The sequence below is a fragment of the Rhinoderma darwinii genome, chromosome 2 (assembly GCF_050947455.1).
Source record: "Rhinoderma darwinii isolate aRhiDar2 chromosome 2, aRhiDar2.hap1, whole genome shotgun sequence".
Taxonomy (NCBI): Eukaryota; Metazoa; Chordata; class Amphibia; order Anura; family Rhinodermatidae; genus Rhinoderma; species Rhinoderma darwinii.
In genome coordinates, this window is record NC_134688.1 from 194,387,042 (window position 1) to 194,414,911 (window position 27,870).

The 27,870-nt window shown below is 41.0% G+C and overlaps 1 protein-coding gene across 1 annotated transcript in view; it reads left to right on the plus strand.

The window, feature by feature from the left end:
- The window catches only part of LOC142742672 (UDP-glucuronic acid decarboxylase 1-like), a 59,947-nt gene that overhangs the window by 14,497 nt on the left and 17,580 nt on the right, over positions 1-27,870 (plus strand). The window contains 7 exon segments of the mRNA XM_075852675.1: positions 4,511-4,571; positions 9,148-9,328; positions 10,948-11,052; positions 13,178-13,237; positions 13,515-13,636; positions 19,411-19,530; positions 22,717-22,760. Of these exon segments, the coding sequence (XP_075708790.1) occupies positions 4,511-4,571; positions 9,148-9,328; positions 10,948-11,052; positions 13,178-13,237; positions 13,515-13,636; positions 19,411-19,530; positions 22,717-22,760 (693 nt within the window).

The following is a 27,870-nucleotide window of genomic DNA, read 5'->3' on the forward strand; positions in this document are numbered from 1 at the left end:
AAATTTGGCGTTATATTTGTATTGCAGCGTGGGGAAATTTTGGCGACTACCTGTCAGCCACAATCCACAGAGTGTTTAGGGCAGTCTGTTTTCTGTGAGCGGGTTATCACAATGTGCTAATGTTATGACTGTCACACTGAAGTCTCCAACGGCAGTTTTCTAATTACACAAAGCAAACAGTCAGGTTACATGAGAGGCAGTGTGTCAACGAACACATGAACCACCAAAATCTGAATCAGACGTTTTGCATACACCATTATGCCGTGCTAGTACTAAATGGAGACTGAAGAAATAAGCAGCTGCTGATGGATCGATACGAGTACAGACAAATAGTGAGGAAAATGTAATAAAGGTATATTCCAAAGATTTTTGAGTTTGACTATATACTATAGAAGAGCTTAACATTAAATTAGTTGGCCATTTTTATTAAATGCCTTTCAGGTGTCATAAAATAACCTTTGCGGGGGCATTAAGGCCTCATGCGCGTATCCTTCACCGTTTTCACGTCCGTTTAAAACTGATCCGGGTGTCCGTTGTGACATCTGTGTGGCTTCCGTTGTCACCTGCATCCGTTCCGTTTTAAAGGGATGTTGTGCTTCTGCTTGTCTTCTGTTTTAAACTATCTGTTAAATTCCATCTTGTGTTGAATGCAGGGAACTTAGGCACGTCCTGCTGTTTCTTGGCAAAGAAGCTTTGAAAAATGGATGGCACACTGATGCCTTCCGTGTTGCAATTTTTTAAAAATTTTTTATTTTTTTTGAATGGACCCATAGACTTCAATGGGGCCCATGGTCACTGAACGACGGACAAAAGTAGGACATGCACTACTTTTGATGGAACGGACGAATGGAACAGTCAAAACAGAAGTGTTCATGGCCCCATAGAAATAAATGTCAGGGTGCTGTCAGTTAAAAAAACGGATAGCACCCTGACGAAAATAACTGAAGTGGGCATGAGGCCTAAGGATGTCCTTTGACCATTCTTAACCCCTTAATGACCGGGCCTGAAAAGACCTTAATGACCAGCTAAATTTTTCTGTTTTTGCCTCTCTGCGTTTCAGCAGCCATAACTTTTTTTTATTTTTTCATTGACGTGGCTGTATGAGGCCTTGTTTTTTGCAAGATAAATAGTATTTTTTTTCCCCCACAGTTTGGGGGTAAAAATTATTTTTTACGGGGTGAATATAGGAAAAAGCGATTCTCAGAATCGTTTTTTTTTCTTTTTTATTACGCTAACTAACCCATTAGATTAATTCTTCAGGTTATTACGGTCGTGTAGATACCTAATATGTGTAGGTTTTTTGTTTTTATTTAGTGTAGGGGGCAATAAAATTTATTTGATGCAAAATAAAGCCTCTTTTTGGGACTTTTTTTTATTTATTTATTTGTTTTGTTACTTTTTTTTTTAATCCCATCAATGGATAACTTTATTTGTAACTTTTCTTTTTTACTTGTAATGTATTAGCATACTCCTGTATGCTAATACATTACACTGTGTCACTATGACACAGGCTGCTGATCGGACAGCACATAGTGTGCCCGAAAGGAAGGCAAACAGAACAGACAGCCCTGGGGTCCTTTGTAGGTCCCCAGGGCTGACTGCAGAGGGATTCCCCGGTGTTTGATCGCATCACTGGAATCCCGGTGATGCAATCAAAGAGGGGAATTCCCTTTAATCATGCCGCGGTCACGGACCACGGTAATCAAAGGGTTAAACAGCTGGGGTCCGAATGTTTTCCGACCCCAGCTGTGTACAGAAGGCTGCTCTAGGATCAGGAGCTGTAAGTTACAGCTCCTGCTTAGAGGATGAGCGTTCATACGAGCGCTCATCAGCCTCTCCTGCAGCGACGCCAAAAGACGTCGCTGCAGACTAAGCACCTGCACCGCCTTACGTCAAAAGACAGTGGGCGGTCGGGAAGGAGTTAAGCGTCCTCTGTTTTCTCATGCATATAGATGTAATTACTCAACTGCTCTGCATAAGCACTTTTATGTATTCGCAAGCCAGGCAAACTATAGATGCAACTTCTCTGACCCAGCTGCCACTCTGACCAGCACTTTGGGGTCATCCTGATTGTGAATTACCAAGATTTTGGGTAAAGTGGGAGCTGTGTCCATAGCTGAACATGCTTTGCTGTTCTTGGATGCATTTATATTTTTAGCCCCAACGGACCTTGTGAAGATGTTGGAGGAAATGGGTACAAAAGGATCTATCAAAAATAAAATGTGTCCTATATCGACATGACCTGAAATGCCGGTCAGCAAGGAAGCTGCTGCTCCAATACCGCCAGAAGCCAGCTTGCAACTCCACGTGGGGACAAAGTTCTTACTGTTTGGGAAATGTCCTCTGATCTGGTGAAACAACAAAAATTAAACCGTTCAGGGCCGGGCTATTTTGCGCCTTCAGGACCAGACATTGTTTAGCCATTGTTAGTTAAATGGCTATAACTTTTTTATTTGTTTTGCTAACGACGTGATTTTTGCGACGTTTTTTCCGTAGACAATGCAGGTTTCATTTTTTTATCGTTTTTATACACATCCTTTTTTGCTATTTTAGAATTTTTATTCATAAAGTTTGAAAATAATAGTAAAAAAATAAGCTTTTTTACGTTTCAGCTATTTTTTTTTTTGGTAATAACATAGTTTTACCCTAAAATAGACCTTTTATTTGATCGTCATTGTCTACCGTAAATTTTAATATATTACATGTCTATATTAGGGTAATTGGGTCAGCGCTAGTGTTAAAACAATGATTGGCGGGGGGGGTGTTTTTTTTTGGGGGTGTGTATTTATTATTTAATTTTTTTTGCACTTTACTTTTATTTTTTTATTACTATGGTCTGTCCCTCAAAGGTCAAAAAAGACCTTTGGGGAACTTTTAATATTTTTTTTTCTCTTTTACACCAGGCTTTTCCACTGTAACTGGAGCTGCACAGCAGCCCCAGTTACTGAGGAAATCAGCCCTCTCATAGTGACTATTGGGCTGTGCTGGGTCTAGTAAGACCCAGCAGCAGTCTGTAAGTAACGGCACCCGGCGATCATGTGACCAGTCACATGATCACCGGGAGGAACAGAGACAGTGACATGGCCGCTGCTGTCTCTATTCCTGTACACAGCGTTCATTGAGCGATGTGTACAAGTGATCAGAGAAGAGAGAAGCAACGAAAGCTGCTTCTATCCTCTCCTCAGGGTCCCCGGCAGTCACTGACAGCCGGAGACCCGACATTCAGCTGCCTGATCGCTCGGGCAGCAAGTTAAGACCCGAGCCGTAAAAAGTCTATGGCTCGGGTTTTAAGAACCCTGACCGCAGGCCGTAAAAATACAGCCAGCGGTCGGGAACCAGTTAAACAGTTTGGCCATAATGACTATTGTTATGTAGGGATGAAAAAGGGGAGGCTTGCAAGCCAAAGAACACCATCCCAAACGGGAAACACAGGGTGGCAGCATCCCAAAATGTTTGCCAATTTAAAGGCAATGTTAAATACTAAGCACCTGTATGTAAACCTGTGAGCCACTGTGAATGTGGTAAATCATTCTCTGGTATTCAGACTCTTCACATTCTTGAAATATATTTGTGATTGTAACTGACGGAAGAGAGGGAATGTGTACTAGGGTTAAATGTCAGGAATTGTGAACGTGACTAAGCTGTATGTAAACATGACTTCCAACTGTACATGATCTATAGTTTCTCGCATTGTTAGATTTGAGGTGTAATCCTACTGGTAGAGATTTAGGGCCCATTGAAACGAGCATAATACTCCGTGTGCTGTGCGTTGAAACAACTCACCGCACACCGAACCATTCATTTCAATGGGGCTATTCAGACGTGTGTTTTTCATGTGAGTGTCCGTTGTGTGACACTCACTGCATGTCCTATATTAGTGTGTTTTTACCCCCCTAGCTGCCCATTGTCTATGGGTGCGTGAAAACCTGACAGCACACGGACGACATCCATGTGTTGTCAGTGTTTCACGCATTTACGAAAAAATGCAGAGAAATTTTAAAAAGTGCTTGGACAGACCTGAAAAGCGCATTCCACACACAAGTCACACTGATGCCCATACATAATGAACACAGATATGAAATGTGGGAGGAACGCTGCCTTATTAGCGTACAAATTGGATTAGCTCGTCTGAATGTAGCCTTACTAAGCAAAATATCACCCAAAAAGGGGTGTGCATGGCATGCGCCAAATCTATTACATGTCCATAGACTTCATTTTTTTTTTGTGACCCGCACAACCGTGTCGAGAAAAGGGGAAATGGCTGAGAAGTTGTATAATGCTTCAGGCTTATTAATGGCATGCATCATTCTTTTGGTGTAAAGTTCGTTAGCAATGAAGTGGTGTAAGGAAGAGTGACGTGTCTAAGATTCACCAAATTTATCATACATTGTGCGCCACTGGTTAATTTGGCACCATTTTTGCCGTTCTGTCTTTATCAGGTTTAACTTTAGGACAATATTAACCCCCCCCCTACCACCACTGTCTTTATATTTTTTTTTTTCCATTACAGCTTTACACAAAAATATCCACCTGTGAAATTCCTATCGGAAAAAGACAGGAAGAGAATTCTGGTAAGTGCATGGATGAACATCTGTCCATGACCAGCTTTTGCTGCAAGGAAATGCTTTTGTTTTTGGTTTTTTTGTTTTATTTCTACATGCAGCACAGTAGAATGTGAATGACTGATTGCTTAGAAACCACTCCATTCTTATTTCTAGTGTCCATAATCTCATGTGTCTTTAAATAGTTTGTGTTTTGTAAGGAAAGTTAAAAATGGAAAATAGCATGTCACCTATTTCACTTTTTTCTTGAGACCATCTGTTTTCACACGCAACCAAGAAATGACGACAAGTTTTTAATAACTTTACATTGGGGAAAAATCAAACTGCTGTCTTGACTGGTTAGAGAGTTTGTCATAATGTGTGACCCCCTGGATCCATTGCACGGTCATGATCTATGGAAGGGTCAGGGCATTATTGGTGGGCTTCTCATGCATTGCTGCTCAGGGATATTATTTTCTGATATAAAGTGATCGTGTCACATTGAACATGCAATTATTTGCAATCCGCGTTTATAGAACATGTAGAGCTGAGCAAATTGGCATACGTAGTTTTCTGGGAAAAGATTCAGTATAACTTGCCACTTATTGATTTAAATCCCTGTAGGCAAGAGTCCAATGGGCAGTCTACTCAGTAAATGACAGCGATCTCTTATGCACCCTCATACAGGGTAGGTTGTCAGTCATTGAGTAAGAATGCCCCCTGGATTCATAAGGCTTAGGGCCTATTCACATCAGTGTTGGCGTTCCGTCAGAGGTTTCCGTCGGGTGAACCCCGCAACGGAAAGTCAAACTGAATCCACAGCTTAGAGGAGCAGAGAATGAAATTAATAAATTCTATGTATACTGACGTTTCCCGACAACCATAAAGGGCAATCTACTCCGCTCTACATGTTCTAATAACATGCTGATTGCAAATAAGACCACATAATTAACCCCTTAATGACAACCATTTCATGGCATCCTCATGTTCCAAAATGTGTAACTTTTTTTTTAAATTCTTTTTTCTGTCAATTGTAGCTGTAAATGATGGCTGTTTTTGCAATGGCACAATTTTAACACCTTGCCGACCAGCCCATGCAGCACTGGTCTTTGTGCCTGCAGCCTGATAATCTACGTGGGCTTCGAACGGAGCACACAGGCATTCCCTGCAGCCCGGCAACTCTGTACTGGCTGCTGCTAGCAGGCTTAGTACTGAGGGAAGACATTGGGTGTGATCACAGCCGTGATCCCCGCCGATTAACGCCTTAAAAGCGTTAACAAGAGCGAACACATCAGCACACCTCAGCACGATTGCGTGGAGCTGATGGTTGCTATGGCTACCAGAGGCCTAACAGGCCTCCGGGTGTGCCATCTGCAGAGGGTGACAAGCTGTCAAGCTGACAGGTATGATACTATTATAACAACGATCCAACGGTTGGATCTTCAAGTCCCTAGTGGGACTAAAAAAAAGACAAATATAAAAACGTAAAAGTTCCAAGTGATAAAATAAAAAATTGCCCTTTTTCCCTTTATAAAGTCCTTTATTATGAGAAAAAAATAAACTATGCACAATTATCGCCATGTTCATAACTGCCTGAACTATAAAAATTTCATTATATTTATCCAGCACGGTGAACGCTGTAAAAAATAAATGCCAGAATCGCTTTCTTTAGTCACTTCAGCTGCTATATAAAAAAAAAAATGGAAAAAAAATAAAGATCAAAGTCGCATGTACCAATAACTACAGTTTGTTCCACAAAATACAAGCCCTCACCCAGCTTTCTTGATGGAAAAATAAAAACGTATAACTCTTCGAATATGGCAACACAAAAACGAACACTGTTTTTAAAACCATGATTTTATCATGCAAATACTGTACAACCTAAAACTATATACATATGGTATCGCCGTAATCACTTCCAGCCCTGCCGTGTGTCCAAACAGCAGGTTATGACCACGTGTGGGGTATTGCCGTTAATCGGGAGAAATTGCTTTACAAATGCTGGTGCTTTTTTTTCTTTTTGCCTTGTAAAATTATTTCTACGTTTTTTTATTTGAAAAGTTTTTTTCATTTTCACGGTCTAATTCCACAAAGTCTAGCAAAAAACCTGTGAGGTCAAAATGCCCACTATACCCTCTCTAAGTTCCTTGAGGGGTGTAGTTTGCCAAATGGTGTCTTTTTTTAGGGGGGTTTTCCTTTGATTTTGCCCAACACCTCTTCAAACCTGACATGGTGCCTAAAATATATTCTAAAAAACAAAGGCCCCAAAATCCACTAGTTGCTTCTTTGCTTCGGAGGCCGGTGCTTCAGTCCATTACCGCACTAGGTCACATGTGGGATATTTCTAAACTGCAGAATGCGGGCAATAAATATTGAGTTGCGTTCCTCTGGTAAAATCCTCAGTATTACAGAAAAAAATGGCTCAAAATGGATTTTCTATAGAAAAAAAATGAAGTTTATACATTTCACCTACTTTGCTTTAATTTCTGTGAAACGCCTAAAGGTTTAAGAAACTTTCTAAATGCTGTTTTGAATACTTTGAGGGGTGCAGTTTTTAAAATTGGGTGACTTATGGGGGTTTCTAATATGTAAGGCACCTAAAGCCACTTCACAACTGAACTGGTTTACAAAAAATAGGTTTAGGAAACTTTCTTGAAATTGCTGCTGAAGTTCTAAGCCTTGTAACATCCTAGAAAAACAATGTTCAAAAAACTATGCAAATATAAAGTAGACATATGGGAAATGTTAACTAGTAACTATATTTTTTCTGGTATTACTATTGACATTTGAAATTTTGACACAGATGGACAAAAACGCAGCGAAATACGCTTTCTCTTCCTCCCATTGATGTCAATGGGAGGTCAGTCGTAAACGCCTGAAGATAGGGCATGGCGCTTTCTCCCGCGAGACTGTTTTTTGTCTGTGGTGCAACATTTAGAAAATTATATGTGTATATCTATATATATATATATATCTATCATATTTCCTTGACCATTTTTTCAGTTTTATTACACAACTGTACTTATCGATCTCTGCAGTTGCAGCCGCATGTACACTGGGCAGTACCAACAAGATGCCAGTGATGGGTATATCAGTCACAATGCAAGAACTAGCACCCGCTTCATCTACTTGACGTACTGAGCTAACCCACTTAAGGCAGGCGCACACCATACATATTGCGTGCAGACTTCCACGCATAATAGAGTACCCTAAAAATATGAGCTAATGAGTAATCTCACCAACACATTGCAGAATTTTTCCATTCGGAAATTGATTTGTGTTGCAGACTTTAAAATCTGCATCATGTCAATTTATCTCGCAAACTAAAATTGGAAATAAAAGGAGACACGGCGCCACATAGTGCAAAGTAAAAGCAGGATGGGGCAGAGGAGCAATCTTGTTTAAGAAAACGCTCACCTGGCCCAAGGACACAAAGGTAGTGGTGGTAATGAAGCTGCTGCTGCCAAGTCCAAATCACAACGAATGAGGTTTGTTGTCCCGAGAATATTTGTAAAAAAATAGGACCATCGGCGCTGCACGATGAGACAGAACATTAGACGACTTAGATGACCATCATGGCAATATTTAATATTGCCATGATGGTCATCTAAGTCGTCTAATTTTCTGTCTCATCGTGCAGCGCTGATGGTCCTATTTTTTATATTTTTTTACAAATTTATCTCGCATTCTGACTAGTTAATAAAATTACCGCCGCAAAATACCTGCGGAATTACCTGCATTCATCTGGTTTTGATGCGCAAATCTGTAAAGTATGCATGTAGCCTTAAAGGCTATGTAAACTTTTGAAAGGCAATTTTTTTTTCTTAATAAAAAGGTCAGTCAGTGTGAGTAGTTCAACTTTCTAAATAGTGTTTTGATTAAAAATGTTTTACTTTTTTAGATACAGCTGCTTTGTATTCTCTATACAGACCAGCTGTATGTTTTGCTAAATCCTGCTCTTGTCAAGTCTGCGGGACTGACTGGTTTAGTGACAGTGGGTCCTGCACATCTGACGCAAAGGATCCACCTGTAATCTATCCTAAGGCTCTGTTCACATCTGCGTTGGGGTCCTGTTCTGACGTTCCGTCAGTAGTTTCCGACCGATGGACAGGTATGGGGCTGTTTCTGGAAGAAAGGAGCCATTTTTTTCTGATCCTCGACAAACCCCTTTACTCTAGTGCCCAGCAAATGTGAAAACCCTAAGGCCCCATGCACATGAGCGTTCGGTCCGTGATTTACGGACCATGTGTCAGCCACATTTCCTGGACCGAACACAGTTCAGGGTGCTTCACTGTGTCAGTTATGTATGACACTAGGTGTCCCTGCCTCACTGGGAATACTGTCCCTACTGAAAAAAAATTTCAGTAAGGGACAGTATTCCTGCAGCTACACCTAGCGTCATACATAACTATGATACTAGGAACCCGGCTCCCTGAACTGTGTTGGGTCTGGGGAATGTGGCTGTCACGCGGTCCGTAAATCACGGACTAAACAATGTCGTGTGCGTGGGGCCTAAGTAAGACCACTTAAAAGTTTCACCAGTCTTGTATGTGTTTTTGTTTGTTCTGTTGATGATGCAGCTGTATTTGTCTATTTGCGTTTGCAGATAACAGGAGGAGCTGGTTTTGTGGGGTCACATCTCACAGACAAACTTATGATGGATGGTCATGAGGTTACTGTTGTAGACAACTTTTTTACTGGCCGGAAAAGAAATGTGGAGCACTGGATCGGCCATGAGAATTTTGAGCTCATTAATCACGATGTTGTGGAACCGCTTTACATTGAAGGTAAACATTGTTCCCTAAATCTTTCTGGCCTGTTCTGTCATTCTGTTTATGGATCCTGTAGGGTTGACGTTAATGTTGCTACCAACGTTTATTTATATTTTTTCTTTTCATAGACTTGGTAAAGATGTGTTAATGCAAGGGGATAATGAATAAAGTGATGATGGACTACAATTCATACCACCTCCGCTTTCATTTCCTCTTGTCTCGTGTTACTACCCCTGCCTATTTTAACACACACACACACACACACACACACACACACACACACACACACACACACACACACACACACACACACACACACACACACCTTTGTTTTGAAGCACAATAATGCAAAATTTCCTAGCATTTGGAGCTGTGGTTAGTACTTGGTGTAAGACCCCGTTCACTTTTTTTTTTTTTTTTGCTGCCAGAAAATTCCGCCATTAAAAATCAGCTCCGGTTTTTTTTTTAAGTGGTTTTGCACCGCATGTGTTTTGTGTCAAAATTCGCTGCGTTTTTTGCCTCAACAGGCAAAGGAAAAAACTGCTTCGGCCGGTCGCAAAGTTTTTTCCCGTCATTGATTTGAATGAGGTTTTTGAGGTGGAGAACTCCTCCAGATAGGGCATGTCTCTTTTTTTCTTAGCGAGTGTTTTTCCCTCAATGGGAGGCATTTTCAGCTGTTTTTTTGCTGTGGTTTCCACAGCAATGAAGCGTCAAACTCTGTGTGAACAGGGCCTAATAGTTCTTAAGCTGCTACTGTGGCAATTTTTTTTTTACATTTTTTTTTTTTCCTCACCGTTTAAAGACTGTTCACATTCTCCATTACTCCTTATTATTTTCTTTTTTTTTCTTTTGCCAAAATAGTGTAGGATGCGTATAAAAGCAGACGCAATGACTCCAGTGTATAGTAAACACTAGAACACTTGTCACATTTTTTAGTAGTAAATGACATTTACTCTGGATCCGCAGACCCAGTTCAGAAGCCACTTTCCTTGATGTCAGCCGAACAGCGTAATACGATATTGTCTTTAGAGGACATCACTCGTTACAAAGACTTGTTTATAGTGATTTGTAGTCGGCACACCTTGCTTGCGTTTCAGAAATTATATTTATTGAATTCTCAAGATGGATGCCACCCAAGGAAACCTGTGCTATCTGAACACAACCATAATTGTGATGTTGTGATTTCCTTATATATTTCTATTTTGCATGTATTTCATTGGTTTACCAACACCTCATGCTCCCCTCTGGGTGTTTTTGGGAAGTCACATCTTTCACTAATCTAAGCATTTGTTTTTTTTTTTGTTTTTTTGCAAATACCTTACAAATAGGTTAAAACCAGTACCATTTTTTTTTACAATTTTTATTTGTAAAAGGGTTTTTTCTACTTATAATATGTTGATAATGATTGTGTGCTACCTACTGTGGCTTGCAGCTTCATATTGTTGTGGTGCATTGCTCAAGGGGGGGGGGGGCTTGATTTTTAGTAAGAACACAACTTTATTGCAGGGCAAATATTCTGTTAAGCTCAGTTCATGCATTATTAAATTACAATTCGAATGAAAAAACTACTTAATAGTTCTCAAAATAAGATATAATTTTGAATTCGTGCTGACTGATATTTTTGTCTTTCTCAGTGGACCAGATTTACCATTTAGCCTCTCCCGCTTCCCCTCCAAATTACATGTATAATCCAATCAAGACTTTAAAAACCAACACAATAGGAACCCTGAATATGTTGGGTGAGTTCTATGGAATAGTATGCATGTAACCGCTGTCCATCTATATCCTTACCAGTAGAGGGATCATAACATATGTCACTAACCTTTTTATAATGCTGCTTATATGTGGGTTATATTTGTCGCTTATGTCCCCGCTCTCTCCTGCCCACCATTTTGGCAGGTTTTTTGTACTTTTTTTTTTTTTTTTAATGTATTTTTTTTTCCCCATCAAACTGCTGTTGGTGTTTGTTTTTGCTTCTAAAAGAGGATTATACCCCCAAACATGTTTAAATTGAGACCAATAAAGTTCTATTCTCCTAAAGTATGTAAAGTTTACCTGCCTAATCTTCTTCTGTTGTGGTTGTGCCAGTGTTCCATCTAGTTTTCTGCAAAAGCTACTAGATTCTAGACTTACACTTTTTTTTTTATTTTTGTCCCAAGCTTAAATTGTATTGGAGAACGGGATGTTTGTTTGCAAAAATAAAAAAATAGCTAAAACACTGACATGTTCCCCCATGCATACATGTCATTTTTCTTGCAAAAACTCATTCCTTGTTACTCACGGATCCCCGATGTCATGGAAGCACAGCTTTCTCCCAGTTATGAGGTGGGACTTGTAGTTATTCAGTCTGAATTAGCAAGTCCCGCCATCCCCTCTGCTCTGAACGTGTGCTCACTATTATGCGCATGTGCAAAGATGGTCTCTGCCGTTCAATAGCAGACAAAGGGGGCTAGCTTCGTTGTTAGTACGTCATACAGCACATGCCCGCAAGGGGTTGTCAATTTGTCTCGAACATGAACGAAAAAGGAAACAAGCGCTTATGAGTTTAACTCGAGTGCCCATGTGACTAACCTCCCTTAATATGCTACGTGATGTAAGGCCTGCATATTGCAGCTGTACACCTAGTAACCAAAACTGCATAAACTTTGTGCCAATAGGGTCTCTGAAAGAATACAATTAGCTCATGTATATAGTGCTGCTCTGTTTAACCCTTTCAAGACCAAGGGTCATTGATGCCAGTGTCCAGGTCAAATTTTCCGTTTTTGATATGCATTCCTTTAAACGAGAATATCTTTGGAACCGCTTTGAATATCACAACTATTTCATATACATACTGTAGAGCTCTGTAACAATTAGTCCTCTTCTCTCTTGGTCACCCTGGAACGCTGTGAGTGGACAGAGGGCTATATAAACAACTGTGAAAAAATGGTAGTCAATAACTGATCAACTGTCAGTTTTTTCATGGCTGTTTTGCATCAATGTGTCTTAAAAATTGAATCCGTTTCCCGGCTATCTGACCGTTTCTAATTGCCATTTGCCATCAGTTTTTCATGGATGTTAAAAAAATGGATGAATTTTAATCTGGTTTTTTTTGTCCCAACCGCCCGAAAACACCAGTGTCCATGTAGATAGTGCCATAGTGCCACAGTGCCCACATAGTGCCACAGTACTCCTTGTAGATAATCCCAAAATAGTGCCACAGAGTGCACATGCAGATAGCAACACAGTATCCCCTGTAGGCAGTGCCAATATAATGCCACAGTGCCCATGTAGGTAGAGCCACACCCCCTGTATATAGTGCCACCTCCTGTAACTAGCACCACCCCACCCCCCTCTAAATGGCACCCCTTTCCTGTAAATAACACCACTGTAGCTCCCTGTAGGAGCGGACTCCCTCTGGTGAAGTTTCCGCTTCTACAAGAAGCCCCTGATGTCTCTGTCCATATATGGACAGTTATGTCAGGGGTTAATGCTAAAAGCGGAAACCCCCTGCCAGAGTGGGGATTCCGCTCCAGGAATTTGCCCCTGGCGTCACTGTACATATATGGATAGTAATACCAGGGGCTTCTCTAGTAGCCGAATCCCCTTTGAGCTATTCCTTCCTTCAAAAGAAAGTTTACTGACCTGTACCAGTCCAACTGATCACAAAAGGACACTCTTTTGGTCTGTCAGGCTAATGGAGCCCCATGGACAGGTTTTTTTTTTGTTTGTGTACATCGGGAGCTTTACGGATGTACACGATAAACGTAGGGCACAAATGTGATGTGCACAGGCCCTATGCTTTAAGCGAAAATTGCACAAATCCTCTTAATTCTCTGAAAATGTAAATCTAAATACATCGTGTTCATTTATGCTTTTTTTTAGGATTAGCAAAGCGTGTGGGAGCGCGACTGCTACTGGCATCCACTTCAGAGGTCTATGGAGGTAAAGTCATAAGTGAGATTACATAAGAATGTGTCATTGGTGTATTTGGTATTGCATTAATAGTTTTACATGTGAAATGGCTTTCAGCAATGTTCCGGTGTCATTATCTTAACCACAATCATCCTTGGTGTCAAGCTGCAAAGATAAAGATAAAGTCAAGTCTACAAAAAACGAGAATTACATAAATTTAATCTCTGACCTGTTATAGATTTTGCTTATTTTTAATATTGTGTTTACTTTGATAAAAAAAAGTAAGCTTATCTTTTATGTACATTAGATCCAGAAGTACACCCTCAAAATGAAGACTACTGGGGACACGTAAATCCCATTGGCCCCCGAGCGTGTTATGATGAGGGAAAGCGAGTAGCAGAGACCATGTGCTATGCATATATGAAACAGGTTGGTGGTGTATGTTTGCAGTGCAATCTGTAATGGAGCTCACCTGTTCGCTTTTAATTTAAACGCTTATTTTGATGAACCTCCTGGTATCTGTACTGCAATTTTGGTAGGTCTTCTCAGAGGTTTCACTGCTTACCGTCAGCATTCTTCTGTATTCAGCTGTCCTGTTTACTGGTCTGCATTATCTGTAGTCCCAATGTCAGGTGTCTTCGTTGTACAGTCGCTGTAGGCTGCGGTGTTGTGTCCAGTGACACAATGTCCCCCAGTCAAAGGACCTTGGACACCATACTTCTGCAGCCTAGTCAAATACACCAAATAGCTCTGACCAATGGCATGGGATAGAAGGGAAGTTTAAATGCAAGCGGTTTTCTCATATTTTACAGGTTGCAGGATTTTGTTTTGCCTTTTTAGAAGGTACAGATCTGATCTTTTTGAAGCAATTTTTTCCCAATCAAATGAGATGTATAGCCCAGGGTATCCTCTTCAGGTAGGCATAGGGAAAGCTTACACACGTAATCTGGTAGTATTTGGCCAGTAATATTAGGATAGTTTAATATAAGGAACGGCATTGTAGGAACGAATCAGTTTTCTTTTTTAGTACTATCGCATTAAAGAAGCTTGCCATCCTTGTTTGTAATCCTGCAGTATTTTGCCATATCTGCCCTTAAATGGGGTGGTTTGTTTATCAAACCTATTTTCAAATACACTATTAGGCCCCATGCACACAACCGTAAATACCTCAGTTTTTGCGGTCCGCTAAAACGGACCAATTCACTTCCATTGAACGCGGACAGCTTTCCGTATCTCTACGGATGGGTGTCTGTGCCGTAGAAATGTTCCGAATATTATGGAACAAGTCCGTTCTTTTGCATTTTGCGGGCCGTGCTCCCACACTTTGTATGGGAGCACGGCCCGAAAATGCGGGTGGCAGTTGGCGGCGGGCCGTGATTACGTGCACGGCCGTGTGCATGGGGCCTAAGGGCATACGAAGTTAACCCCTTGCGTACCTTCGACTTAATAGTACGTCGCTGGCCACTTATTCCAGCGTACCTTCGACGTACTATTACGGCGCAGGAATAAACTGTCACTATGTGAAATCACATAATGACAGAACAGCGGCGGCAGCTGTCATTGACAGCTAACCGTCTCTGCTACCGGCCTGGGGACCAATTAGCAGTCCCCAATGCCGGCGATTGCTGTGATTGGTCAGTCTCTGAAGACTGACCAATCACAGCCGTCTGTGACGTCGTCTGCAGGAGAAAGCTCCTGTCACTTTCTCTGATCTCCCCACTTCTGTGAGATACGTGAGGAGATCAGAGAAAGCGGTGTAAAAAAAAACAAACACTTTTTATTAACCCCTTCCCGAAAATGGGCGTATAGTAACGTCCTGAGGATGAAGCGGGCACAGGAGCTGTGCTCGTTCCATCTTCATCGGATGTCGGCTGTAATATACAGCCGACATCCCACTGCAACTACAGCGATCACTGTCCTCTCCGATCGCTGTAGTTTAACCCCTTAAATGCCGCTGTCAATAGCGACAGCGGCATTTAAGTGATTGATACAGAGGGGGGGGCTCCCTCTGCACCCCATTGCCCCCCCCCCCCCGTGAAAAATCGCGGGGTTCTGATGGTTGCAATGGCAACCAGGAAGCCTAGCAACGGCTTCCTGGTTGCCAGGTACGGGAGCCTATTAGGTCCTGCCCAAGGCAGGACGTAATAGGCTCAACTGTCAGTTGTAAAGTGACTGTTACAAAACACTGCACTACATCAGTACATACACAAGTAGTGCAGTGTATTGTGCAGGGGATCAGAAGATCAGATCTTCCAGTCCCCTAGTATGTGTAAAATAAAAAGTGAAAAAAAAGTAAAAAAAAAGTTTTAGATAAATAAATAAATACAAGTTTTACGTAATAAAAACAATAATCGCCTTGTTTCCCTGATCAAGCCCTTTATAATTAGAAAAAAAAGACAAAAACTAGACATAATAGGTATTGCCGCGTTCGTATCGGCCTGACCTAAAAAAATATATTTATCCCGCACGGTGAACACCGTAAAAAAAATACCATAAAAAACAATGGCAGAATTTCCTTTTTTGGTCACGTTTCAAAAAAATGGAATAAAGTGACAAAGTCGCGCCTAGCCAAGCATGGTACCAATGAAAACGACAGTGTGTCACGCAAAAAAATGTATGTACTCCGCACAGATAATGTGGGGGCATATGTAATAAGCTGAAACACCAGTAAAACACTAAACAAAACTACTACCAAGCAAAATCTGCGCTCCAAAAGCCAAATGGCGCTCCTTCTGGGCCTGGCAGTGTGCCCAAACAGCGGTTTATGACCACATATGGGGTATTACCGTACTCTGGAGAACCGCTTAACAATTTATGGGGCGTATGTCTCCAGTGGTACAAGCTGGGCCCAACACATTGGGCACTGAAATAGCATATATGTGGAAAATGGCAATTTTCAATCTGCAACATCCACTGTGCACTAATTTCTGAAAAACCTTTGGGGGTCAAAATGCTCACTACACTTCTAGATGAATTCCTTGAGGGGTGTAGTTTCCTAAATGGGGTCACTTCTCGGGAGTTTTCACTGTACTCTTACCTCAGCGCAATGCAACATGGCGTCAAAAACAAATTTTGTAAAATCTCCACTCCAAAAACGAAATTGCACTTTTTCCGTTTAGACCCTTGCCGTGTGTCCAAATAGCCGTTTACAACCACATATGGGGTATTTCCGTAATCAGGAGAAATTGTGTAACACATTTTGGGGTGTCTTTTCTCCTGTATTCCTTGTGGAAATGAAAAATTCTGAGCTAAAGCTACAGGTTATTGGAAAAAAAAAATGTTTTAATTTTCACGGACCAATTCTAATAAAATCTATAAAACACCTGAGGGCTCAAAATGCTCACTACACCTCTAATTTAATTCTTTCAGGGGTATAGTCTCCAAATTGGGATCACATCTGGGGAATTTCTACTGTACTGGTACTTCAGGGACTCTGCAAATGCGACATGGCCCCCAGAAACCAATTCAGCAAAATGTGAGCTGCAAAATCCAAATGGTGCTCCGTCCCTTCTGAGCCCTGCCGTGGGTCCAAACAGCAGTTTATTACCACATAATGGGGTATTTCCGTAATCAGGAGAAATTGCTTTACAAATGTTGAGGTGCTTTTTCTCCTTTATTCCTTATAAAAATTAGAAAATTCTGTGTTTTTTCCAAAAAAAAAGTCTCTTTTCATCTTCACAGACTAATTCCAATAAATTCAGCCAAAAACCTGTGGGGTCAAAATGATAACTATACCACTAGAAAAATTCCTTGAGGGGTATAGTTTCCAAAATGGGGTCACTTTTGGGGGGATTCCACTGTTTAGGTCCCTCCAGGGCGTTGCAAACGTGACACGGCACTGAAAACCATTCCAGTAAAATCAGAGCTCCAAAATCCAAATGGCGCTCCTTCCCTACTGAGCCCTGCTGTGGGTCCAAACAGCAGTTTATTACCACATATGGGGTATTTCCGTAATCGCGAGAAATTGCTTTACAAATGTTGGGGTGCTTTCTCTCCTTTATTTCTTGCAAAAATTAGAAATTTTTACGTTTTTCCAGAAAAAAAGTAGATTTTCAGTTTCACAGACTAACTCCAGGAAATATAGCAAAATACCTGTGGGGTCAAAATGCTAACTATACCCCTAGATAAATTCCCTGAGGGGTGTAGTTTAAAAAATGGGGGTCACTTTTGGGGGTTTCCACTGTTTTGGCACCACAAGACCTCTTCAAACCTGACATGGTGCCTAAAATATATTCTGAAAAAAGGAGGCCCCAAAATCCAAGAGGTGCTCCTTTGCTTCTGAGGCCTGTGTTTCAGTCCATTATCACACTAGGGCCACATGTGGGATATTTCTAAAAACTGCAGAATCTGGGCAATAAATATTGAGTTGCGTTTCTCAGGTAAAACCTTCTGGGGTACAGAAAAAATGTATTACATATGAATTTTGTAAAAAAAAATGACATTTGAAAATTTCAGCTCTACTTTCCTTCAATTCCTGTAAAACGCCTAAAGAGTTGAAACACTTTCTGAATGCTGTTTTGGATACTTTGAGGGGTGCAGTTTTCAAAATGGGGTGTTTTATGGGGGTTTCTAATATATAGGGCACTCAAAACCACTTCAGAACTGAACTCGTCCCTGAAAAAATCGCTTTTTGAAATTTTCTTAAAAATATGAGAAATTGCTGCTAAAGTTCTAAGCCTTGTAACGTCCTATAAAAATAAAAGGATGTTCAAAAAACGATGCAAACATAAAGTAGACAAATGGGGGATGTTAATTGGTAACTATTTTGTGTGGCATTACCATCTGTTTTACAAGCAGATACATTTAAAATTGGAAAAATCATAATTTCTTCATATTTTCGCTAAATGTTGGTGTTTTTCACAAATAAGCAATGAATTTATCGACCAAATTTTTGCACTAAAGTACAATATGTCACGAGAAAACAATCTCAGAATCGCTTGGATAGGTAAAAGCATTCCGGAGTTATTACCACATAAAGTGATACATGTCAGATTTGAAAAAATGGGTCTGGTCCTCAAGGCCAAAATGAGCTGGGTACTCAAGGTGTTAATAGAGGAGGGAACTTCATTTATTTAACCCCTTACCATTTCTTTACATACTATTAGGTCATAAGTGCGTAGTTTGCGCTCCATGACCTAATAGTACATCACGTGAGGATCGGCCGTTTCGGCCGTCCTCCAGACACATACAGGAGCTGACACCACTGCGGTATCGCACAGCAGTTGCCGCAGCTCCTTCAGTGGGGACCGATTGCGGTGTCCCTGCTGATTAACCCCTTAGAAGCAGTGTTCAATAGCGATCGTGGCTTCTTAGGGGTTAAACCACCATCGATGTCCTGCTACATGACAGCGGACAGCGATGGTTGCTTTGGCAACCGCAGGCCTAACAATTACATCCAGCTATGCCACCTAAGGAAGCATAGTGGATCCTGACAAAGTCAGGACCCACTATGCTTGCAGTCAGAGAGTAGCTGACCGATCTAATACACTGCACTACGCATATTGTCCTAGTGGGACAAAATAAAATGGTTAAAGTATAAAATTAGTCTTACAGTAATAAAAGTAAAAATCCCCCTTTTTCCCGAATTAAAAAAAATATATACATTGCCATCGCCGCGTCCGTAACTGCCTGAACTACAAAAATATTTTGTTATTTATCCCGCGCAGTGAACGCCATAAAAGAAAATGAAACATACCAGAATCACTTTTTTTTTTTGGTCACTTCACCTCGCATAAAATGGAATAAAAAGTGATCAAAAAGTCGCATGTACCCAAAAATGACACTGATCGAAACTACAGTTCGTTACGCAAAAAACAAGTCCTCACGCCGCTTTCTCGCTAGAAAAATAAAAAAGTTATGGCTCTTAGAATATGGCAACACAAAGAAAATGATTTTTTATAAAGTATTTCATCGCTCGAACTCCATAAGACATAAAAAAAACTATAAACATATGGTATCGCCATAATCGTATCGCCCCACAGAATAAAGTGAATGTCAGCGCATGGTGAACGCTGTAAAAATACTTAAAAAAACAAAGCAATAGTAGAATTGCTGTTTTTAGTTAACTCGCCACTTGAAAAAAAAAAAAAAATAAATAGAATAAAAACGGATCATTTTAATTTTGTCAGACTTCAATTGGTGATGGTGAGGCCACAGTAGAAAGTTTCTGAAACCGTGCTCTAAACTTATGTTCTTGTTTGCAGGAAGGTGTGGAGGTCAGAGTGGCTCGGATATTTAATACATTTGGCCCACGTATGCATATGAACGATGGAAGAGTTGTCAGTAATTTTGTACTACAGGCACTACAGGGAGAACCTTTAACTGTAAGTACAACATCCCATTTCTCTACACACACTATTGCTCTGAATGAACTCTAATGGGTTGATTTTTTTTATTTTTATTTTTTTTTATATTTGTTTTTATCCATCTAATAGATGAGATGTTGTAAGCATTCAGCCTACCCCCTACCACCTCACATGATATTTTCTGCACAAAACTCATTAGTGAGATTAAAGAAAAGATGTTTGTCAGTATACATAGTGAGCTAAATGAATAGACTTACATCCGCTCTAGGAAAATGTAATGATCTAAAAGTAGTATTACACAACCCGACATGGGCCGTGTAAAAGAGCGCCGATAAACGAGACATTTGAAACGATGCAATCAGCCGATGAACGAGTTTGCTCATTCATCGGCTGATCGTTTCCCTATTTACACAGGGCAATGATCAGGAATGAGCTTTCTACGAACACTCGTTTGCCCGATAATTGGCTAGTGTAAAAGGGCCTTAAGTGAAATTGTATCACTAGCAAATAAGATTATCCAAGGCTTTCTTAGCACGTTTTAGGGAGTTTCTACTTTAAATCGAATTTCTCATCTCACTTTTTGGTACCAGAAGTGAGAGAGTAACCATTATTTCATCATCCTATTTGCATGGTTAGCTGAAGACAAATTTTGAAGATAAATATATTCCTCCATGGGCATGTTATACTTATTGCTAGTCGTTGGGTTAGACAACTAGTATTGTGGTTAACTGCTCAGCACTTCCATGGCTTATTAAGCTCTGTTCACATTGGTGTATTGTGCTCTGTTTTAGCATGATCCATGACTGCTGCATTTTGATCCTCATTGTGACAGATCTTAACAGATCCTTAAAGCACACCTAACTTCAAGTGACTTTTCAAAATAAGCTGTCATATGAGTACATTTTCTGACACTGACTTCCGCATTAATTTTAGTTTTCCCCTCTGCAGGCTCCATCTCTAATTCTGTTTTCTCTGAGCTAGAGGGTGGCACCTAACTGCTATCATGTCTTCTATATACTGCACACAGATATTTTTAGAAGAGGAGATTCCTTCTCTCCTATCACATATGTAGAATCTACAGCAGCATAAACTATATTATACAGCAGTGTAGCTGAGAATTCAGCACTAAGGTGACAGACATGCTGCAGGTAAGATTTAGATCTGCTTCTGCTCCCCTCTCCAAAGACTTCTATTGGCAGCATGTCTCTCTGCTACCACCTCCCCCCTATAGACTGCTAGGGATGGTCTCTCTGTTCCCCCTCCCCTCTCCATAGACTTTTGTGGGCAGTGTCTTTCCTCTGTTCCTGCTCTCCCTTCTACATAAACTTCTATGGGCAGGCTGTTAAACACACCTCTCCTTTCCACACACTTCCATCTATCTCCTTTGCTCTAACAAGGGACCGATTTTGCTTGACAGTGGGGTGGACTGCAGATTACAGGAAGATAGACACCTAGTGGCAGTAACTTCACACAGAATTAGCATTGATTAAACCGCTACATTTTAACAGTAAGTTGTTTAAAAGTTGGTGTCTACTTAAAGAGGCTCTGTTACCACATAAGTGCCCTATCTCTTACATTATGTGATCGGCGCTGTAATGTGGGTAACGGCAGTGGTTTTTAGTTTGAAAAACAATCTCTGTTCACCAAGTTATGAGCGATTTTAGCTTTATTCTAATTACTTTCTTAATGGGTAAAATAATGTAATTGTTTGGATCAGACAGGATCATTTAATAATACTCAAGTTCCCCTCAAATAGAACAGTGTGTCAATTACGTTCAAATTGTAGCGCAATGATTCAACTATATACACTGTCAAACGTAACATTAAAACGACTGATAGGTGAAGGAAATAACATTGATCATCTTGTTACAATAGCGCCTGTAAAGAGATATATTAGGCAGGAAGTGATCAGTCAGTTCTTTAAAGAGGCTCTGTCACCACATTAAGTGGCCTATCTTGTACATGATGTGATCGGTGCTGTAATGTAGATTACAGCAGTGTTTTTTATTTATTTAAAAAAATGATCCTTTTTGACAGTTATGACCTATATTAGCTTTATGCTAAGGAGTTTCTCAATGGACAACTTTTTTTTTTTAGTGTTTTTATTTTTTGACCAAGTGGGCGTTGTGGAGAGAAGTGTATGATGCTGACCAATCGGCGTCATACACTTCTCTCCATTTATTCAGCACATAGTGAACAACGCAGGATCATTATCTGCAGTCACATACACCCACTTTAACGTTACTGAAGTGTCTTGACAGTGAATAGACATCACCTCCAGCCAGGACGGTATGTCTATTCACAATCCGAACACTTCGGTAACGTTTGTGTGGGACTTCGCTTACAGCAAGATCTCGCTTGCTGTGCTGTCATTTACAACTTGATCTTGTGAGGTTACACTCGCTATGCTGATTACATGAATGGAGAGAATTGGGCATTAAAGTCATTCGCATAAAGCTAAATTCGCTCATAACTTGGTGAAAACAAATAGTTTTTCTAAATAAAAAAACACTGCTGTTAGATAATGAGATCAGCGCTGTAATGCAGTTAAGAGGTGACTTATAATGTGGTGACAGAGCCTCTAAGTCATAATGGGTTTGTCAAGTTTCCATATTTTACTGGTCTGAAAAAGTCAGCAGACTAATGCTATTCTGCCCACCAGGGGCAACAGAGAAAATTGACAGAATAAAAATATGATGCTAGCATAAATGTTTGTCAATCAAACCCATCTATAAGATGTGTTAAACTTTAGAAGGTGACCATCTCCCCTTAGTCAATCTGAGAGGGAATTTAGGGATGTCGACTCTAGTGTTTCTGACCAGTAAGACTTTTATATCTTTTATTGCCTGTTACTGATAGAAATTACTAGTTTATATAATCCGAGATGCTTTTAGTTGTCATTGCTCAGCAGTAGGGTGCCACTTGTCGGGGGGGCTAAAGGGTGCTCAGCCCAGACCAGTCTGGCTGCATAATGCTACTCTTGCAATGCTGGGTATGGTCATTCTATAGTTTTTTCTTTTTCATGTCTTTTTCGTCTTCAAAACATGCACAGCAATTGAGAATTACTGATAAGTGTCTTCATGGTGGTAGCTTTACTTTACTAGTTTTCTGAAGTAAAAGCCAGCACTATTTTTATTTGTATATTAATATTTACAAACCACAAACGTGTGCAATTTGTCATCCTCACTGGTTATTTGTTTCTAGGTATACGGATCAGGATCACAGACTAGAGCATTTCAATATGTCAGGTTAGTGTTTCTGCTTTTTAGTTCGCTTCTGTGATTTCAGGGTCAATACTTTCTCCCCCCCCCCCCCCCCCCATTATATTTTTTTGTAAGAACAGGCCCTAACAATGTCTGGCGCCTGTAGCCTGTGTGACTGTAGTGTGACCCCGTGCTCTGTGCTTAGGTTTCAGTGTGGTCACCTTGCTGGAGGAACAGTACATGCTTTTCTTAAGGCCTCATGCACATGGCCGTGCCCGTAATCACGGACCGTGATTGCAAAGTATACAAAGTATGGGAGCAAGGCCCGTAAAAAACAAAGTAGAACATGCTCCATAATTCCCAGCACGGACACCTATCCGTAGCGATAAGGAAAGGTGTACGCGGCCCAAAAAAACGGGCGGGTCCCTAAGTGCCTTTATGATTGTAGGCCCCAATCTTTCCTTCCTATTTGGGGAGTTAGGCTGTTGTCTTGGGTTATTGAGGAGCAGAAATTGATAGTGTTTTTACCTACAGCAACATCTGGTTCACTTATTGACAGGCGCATGCGCAGTACAAACTTAATGATCACCGTTCTGATCGTCACTACTGCGCGCACACAGATTATGAAGCAGGGCCACACGTGCGTTCAGGGCACCATGGGGCCAGGCGTGAACTCGCCTATTACACTGCTTGGCCCTCTGGCTTGAACTGGGGAACGACGACAGAGCAGTTTGGAGCAACGGTGACGCCCTCGTTGCTCTAAAATGCTCATTTACATAAACAAAGCTTTTTTCTCTGCAATGGACGCACTCTTGCCAAAAAGTTAATGCACGTAAAAATCAAGTTAGCCTATTCTAGAATAACATGTTGCTAGTTTGTTATGGACAGGTGGTGGGACTCCCTTTAAATCCTCATGCACCGGCCGGGTCCTGTCCTTGATCTGTGGAATGATAAGACATGTCCTAGTTTTCACAGACCCATTCACATCCGCGGAGAGATCTGGTGCCACTCTGATGCTGTGAAAAATGGCCCGAGTGGCACTCTATCGTGTGGAACTGCACTAAGGCATAGCTTGAAACGGTTTCTAGCCATACAGAGTTTTTGGGAGTTGTGGCTAAGCATAATGTTGAATTACTTCTGGTTTCTACACCTCATAAATAAGGTAGCTATGGGCCCACTCAGACTTTGATGTGAAGCTGAGTAGTTGTTGCCCTCTAGTGACCAATATGTGTCAGTGTGTTTTAGTCTTAGATGGGTTTTCATAAATGAGTAGCAATATGCATAGATCTGACCACATGCTGCATTTCTTCCATAGCATGTTCTGTGTTGGATGGATTTTTACAGCAGATTTCACTTTCAATTTTGCTTTGAAATTGCTGGAATCTGTAAGGAAGAAGATATTACCCTGAGGGCACCATTTTAGGGTTTTCACAGCTTTTTTTTTTTTAGAGACCCTTTTACACAGGCCAATGATCATGCAAATGAGCGTTTGACACTAGTTCCTGATCATTGCCCTGAGCAAACGCTCGTTCATCAGCTGATTTGTATAGTTTATCTCCCTGTGTAAACGGTGACGTGCTGCCGACATGATGGAACTATATGGGGAGGAGCGCTCTGAGTAACAATCGCTCGTCCACATACTAGCTCCTTGTAAAAGGAGCAAACTAGCGCCGATCAAGAATCTGTCTCGATCCGCGCTCATTTACACAACCTATGTTGGACTGTGTAAGAAGACCCTAAGGCACTATTCACACACAGAAAAATTGGTATAGATTTCGACTAGTTTTCCATGTCAGAATTCATGTAAACTCCACATGTAAAATGCCTTCCATGGCTGTGCGTGAAATGGAAAACCTCCTTCGCTACTTGAGCGCATTACACAGCGTCTGGTAGAAATACACAGATTAGCCCCATTGAAGTTGTCCGCCTCTGATTGGTGCTGCGGAAACTCTGCCATATCCATATCAGACTTTTCCTCAGGAAACCTCCTGTGATCAAGGCCTACCTATAATAAGCTGAGCAATTTCTGTTAATCTTGGAAATTCGTATAACTATTCATACTACAATAAATGACCCTGCTCTAAAAGGGTTATTACAGTTTGTTTCAGCATATGAAGGTTATGTGTTTTGTGCACATGTCCGTTTTCCATAGCAGGATACAGGGACGCTGCATGCAACATTTATCTGACTGGCTCACGGAGACATCCGTTTCTTGCACTACACCGGAGGGCTAGATATGTGTGAAGAATATGAAAATGCTGGATATAATAGCTGATACTGTACTGGGCCTGAAAATATGCCTGTATTATCAGTCACCACGTTCGGTTTTTATAGATCGATATATTAATAGAAAAAAGCAGCACTCACAGATAAATTCCATATTTTACTATTCTCCTTTGTATCCTAGAAGTCCTGTTGAAAAAACTGCACCCAAAAATTGTTTATTCATGAAATAAAACTATTGCCACAAACCTTCTAAAAAATTAGTTAACAATACAAAGATCTACCTACTCATCGTGTGAAAGCACCGTTGCCTATTAACCCCTACCCCCCCGCATGCATTCTGGGCCTTTAGCACCAAGCAGTTTTCAAGGGTATGTTCACGCATCTTATATTGAAGCGTAAAAGCCTCGTAAATACACTTAATATAAGCCTGCAAACCGTTTCCCATTTATTTCTATGGGCAATACACTGCGCTGTTGACATTTTTACGCTACTGAATTAAACCAACGCGTCGTGAAAAGTAGCATGTCACTTCTTGAGATGTTTTTGGGGCTGATTTTCCATTTACACTGAAACGGCTCAAAAGCTTTTGATTTGAAATCACTGTTTTCTCTCGAAAGCAGCCTTGTAATTTTCAGCCACTTTTTGTACATGTGAACATACCCTAAGGATAAGTTCACATGTAGCGTAAATACTGCGGATTTTCGGCAACTGGTTTCGTCGCAGCATAATACAGTAGCAGCAAACTGGATGAGAGAACAAATCTCATCCACACCCTGTGTAAATGCTGAACGGAAAAACGCTCAAATTGACCAGCAGGTGCAGATTAATCCGCAGCATGTCAATTGTATTTGCATGATCGCTGTTTTTTTGGTTCCCTTATTGAATTTAATGGGGAGGTAAAACCCCACAACAAATGGCAGATGTTGTAATTTTTTTGGGCAGAACAGCTACAATTCTGCAAACGCAGCAATTTAGCAAAAAAAAATGAATCTTCTACTTTCCCTGAATTCTGTGCTTCATCCAGGCCAGCTTCCTGGGATGACTTTTCATCCCATGTGACCACTGCAGCCAATCACAGGCTGCAGCAGTAACATGGAATGAATCATCCCCCCCAGGAAGCTGGCCTCCAGGACGGCAGAGGGACGCGTCGCCATGGCTATGTATGTATGAAATGTTATGTTTCTTTTGCCGCGTTCGTCCGGAATTTCCCTCGGGCGCCCAGGATGGATACGCGCTGTGCTTTTACGCAGATTATCCGCCCGGTGTGAACATAGCCTAAGGGTATGTTCACACAGGGCAGCCTCCATTACAGCTGAAATTACAGAGCTGGTTTCAGGAGAAAACCCCCTGGCATTTCAGACGTAATGGCATGTGCAGGCGCTTTTCGCTGCATCCATTCCGGACGTAATTGAAGCTGTTTTTCTATGGTGTCAATGGAAAACTGCTCCAATTACGTCTCAAGAAGTGACAGGCACTTCTTTGACGTGGGGGTCTTTTTTTTTAAAAAAAATGAGTCGGCACAGAACATCGTAAAGCCCATTCAAATGAATGGGCAGATGTTTACCGACGCTTTGGTGCCGTATTTTCGGATGTAATTCGAGGTTAAAACATCCATAAATAGGGTGTGTGAACCCAGCCTAAGAGCGATAACCGTTATATTCAGTCGACATAGCTGTAAGGAGGCTTGTCTTCTGGATTTGTTTTTCCCATGTTCATATGAACTAACTTTCCATATATTTTGTATCACAAATGTACAAACCTGTAAAATATAGATTTGTTTTTTGTTTAAATGTTTATATTGTGCAAAAATAGTGAGTGTGTTCCAAGAGCCACAACATTTGTTTTTTATTTTTTTTGGGCGACTTAGCTATCTGAGGATTTTATTTCCTTGTGACTACCTGTAGTTTTTATTGGTATCATTTTGTGCTACATTTGACTCATCGCTTCTTATTCAATTTTTTATTTTTTGAAGGTGGGATGAACTTAAAACGTCAATTCTGGCATTGCTAGTTTATATTAACTGCGTTCACTGCGCTCTATGAATAAGGTTATTTTGTGTTTCGGGTCATTACGGATGTGGTAAAGCCAATTATGTGTACTTCGATCATTTAATTGCTTACATAATTCACTGCGATAGTTCTGTATTAGTGTATTATGCTTGCCAGTGTAAAACTGACAGCAGCGTATTAGGCCCTGCCTTTTTAGCCTGATAGAAGTTCAATGATGGCAGATCTGGGGGCCTTAATTAGGCCCCCTGGCTGCCATGTTAGCCCTTCGGCACCACGCGATTGCGTTGCGGGTTAGCTTGACAGTTGAGCACCCACTCTAGCTATCGTTGGACACCCATGCAGCTCTTAAGCTAGAGCACCACATTTTTACTGTGCTCTGGTCTAAGGCCTCTTACTGGCCACTTTTTAAAAAGGCGTATCGGCGGTTGTTAAAGGGTTAAAAATCCGAATGATTCATATATATTTGATTTCAGAATATATGTTACATTCCTACCCAAATTCATTGTTTCATATGTAAAATTCAGCAAAGTAGGATATGGTTGCCAATGATATTCCACGTAGGATATGCCCTAACATTCTAATTGGCAGGGACAGGTCGCTCCTCCTTTTCGCCTCCACAGCCGTGCTTCTGGCCAGCAATTTTACAGGGAACTTCAACACCTCTCAATTCAAGTGAAAGGGACGGTTTTCAATTCAATGCACTGTGAGCGACTGGGAGAGTTGCTGTGCAGGATAACAATTTGAAGGCACCACAGCGGTTGAGCGGCCCCTTCATTCGAAGAATCGTGGGGGTCTGGCAATCGGACCCACACCAGTCAACAAATGCCATATCCTAGTGATATGCCATCACTTACTGTTTTGGGACAACCCCTTTTTAAACAAGTCTTGGTTATAGTCTACCATTCTTTAACTTGTCTGAT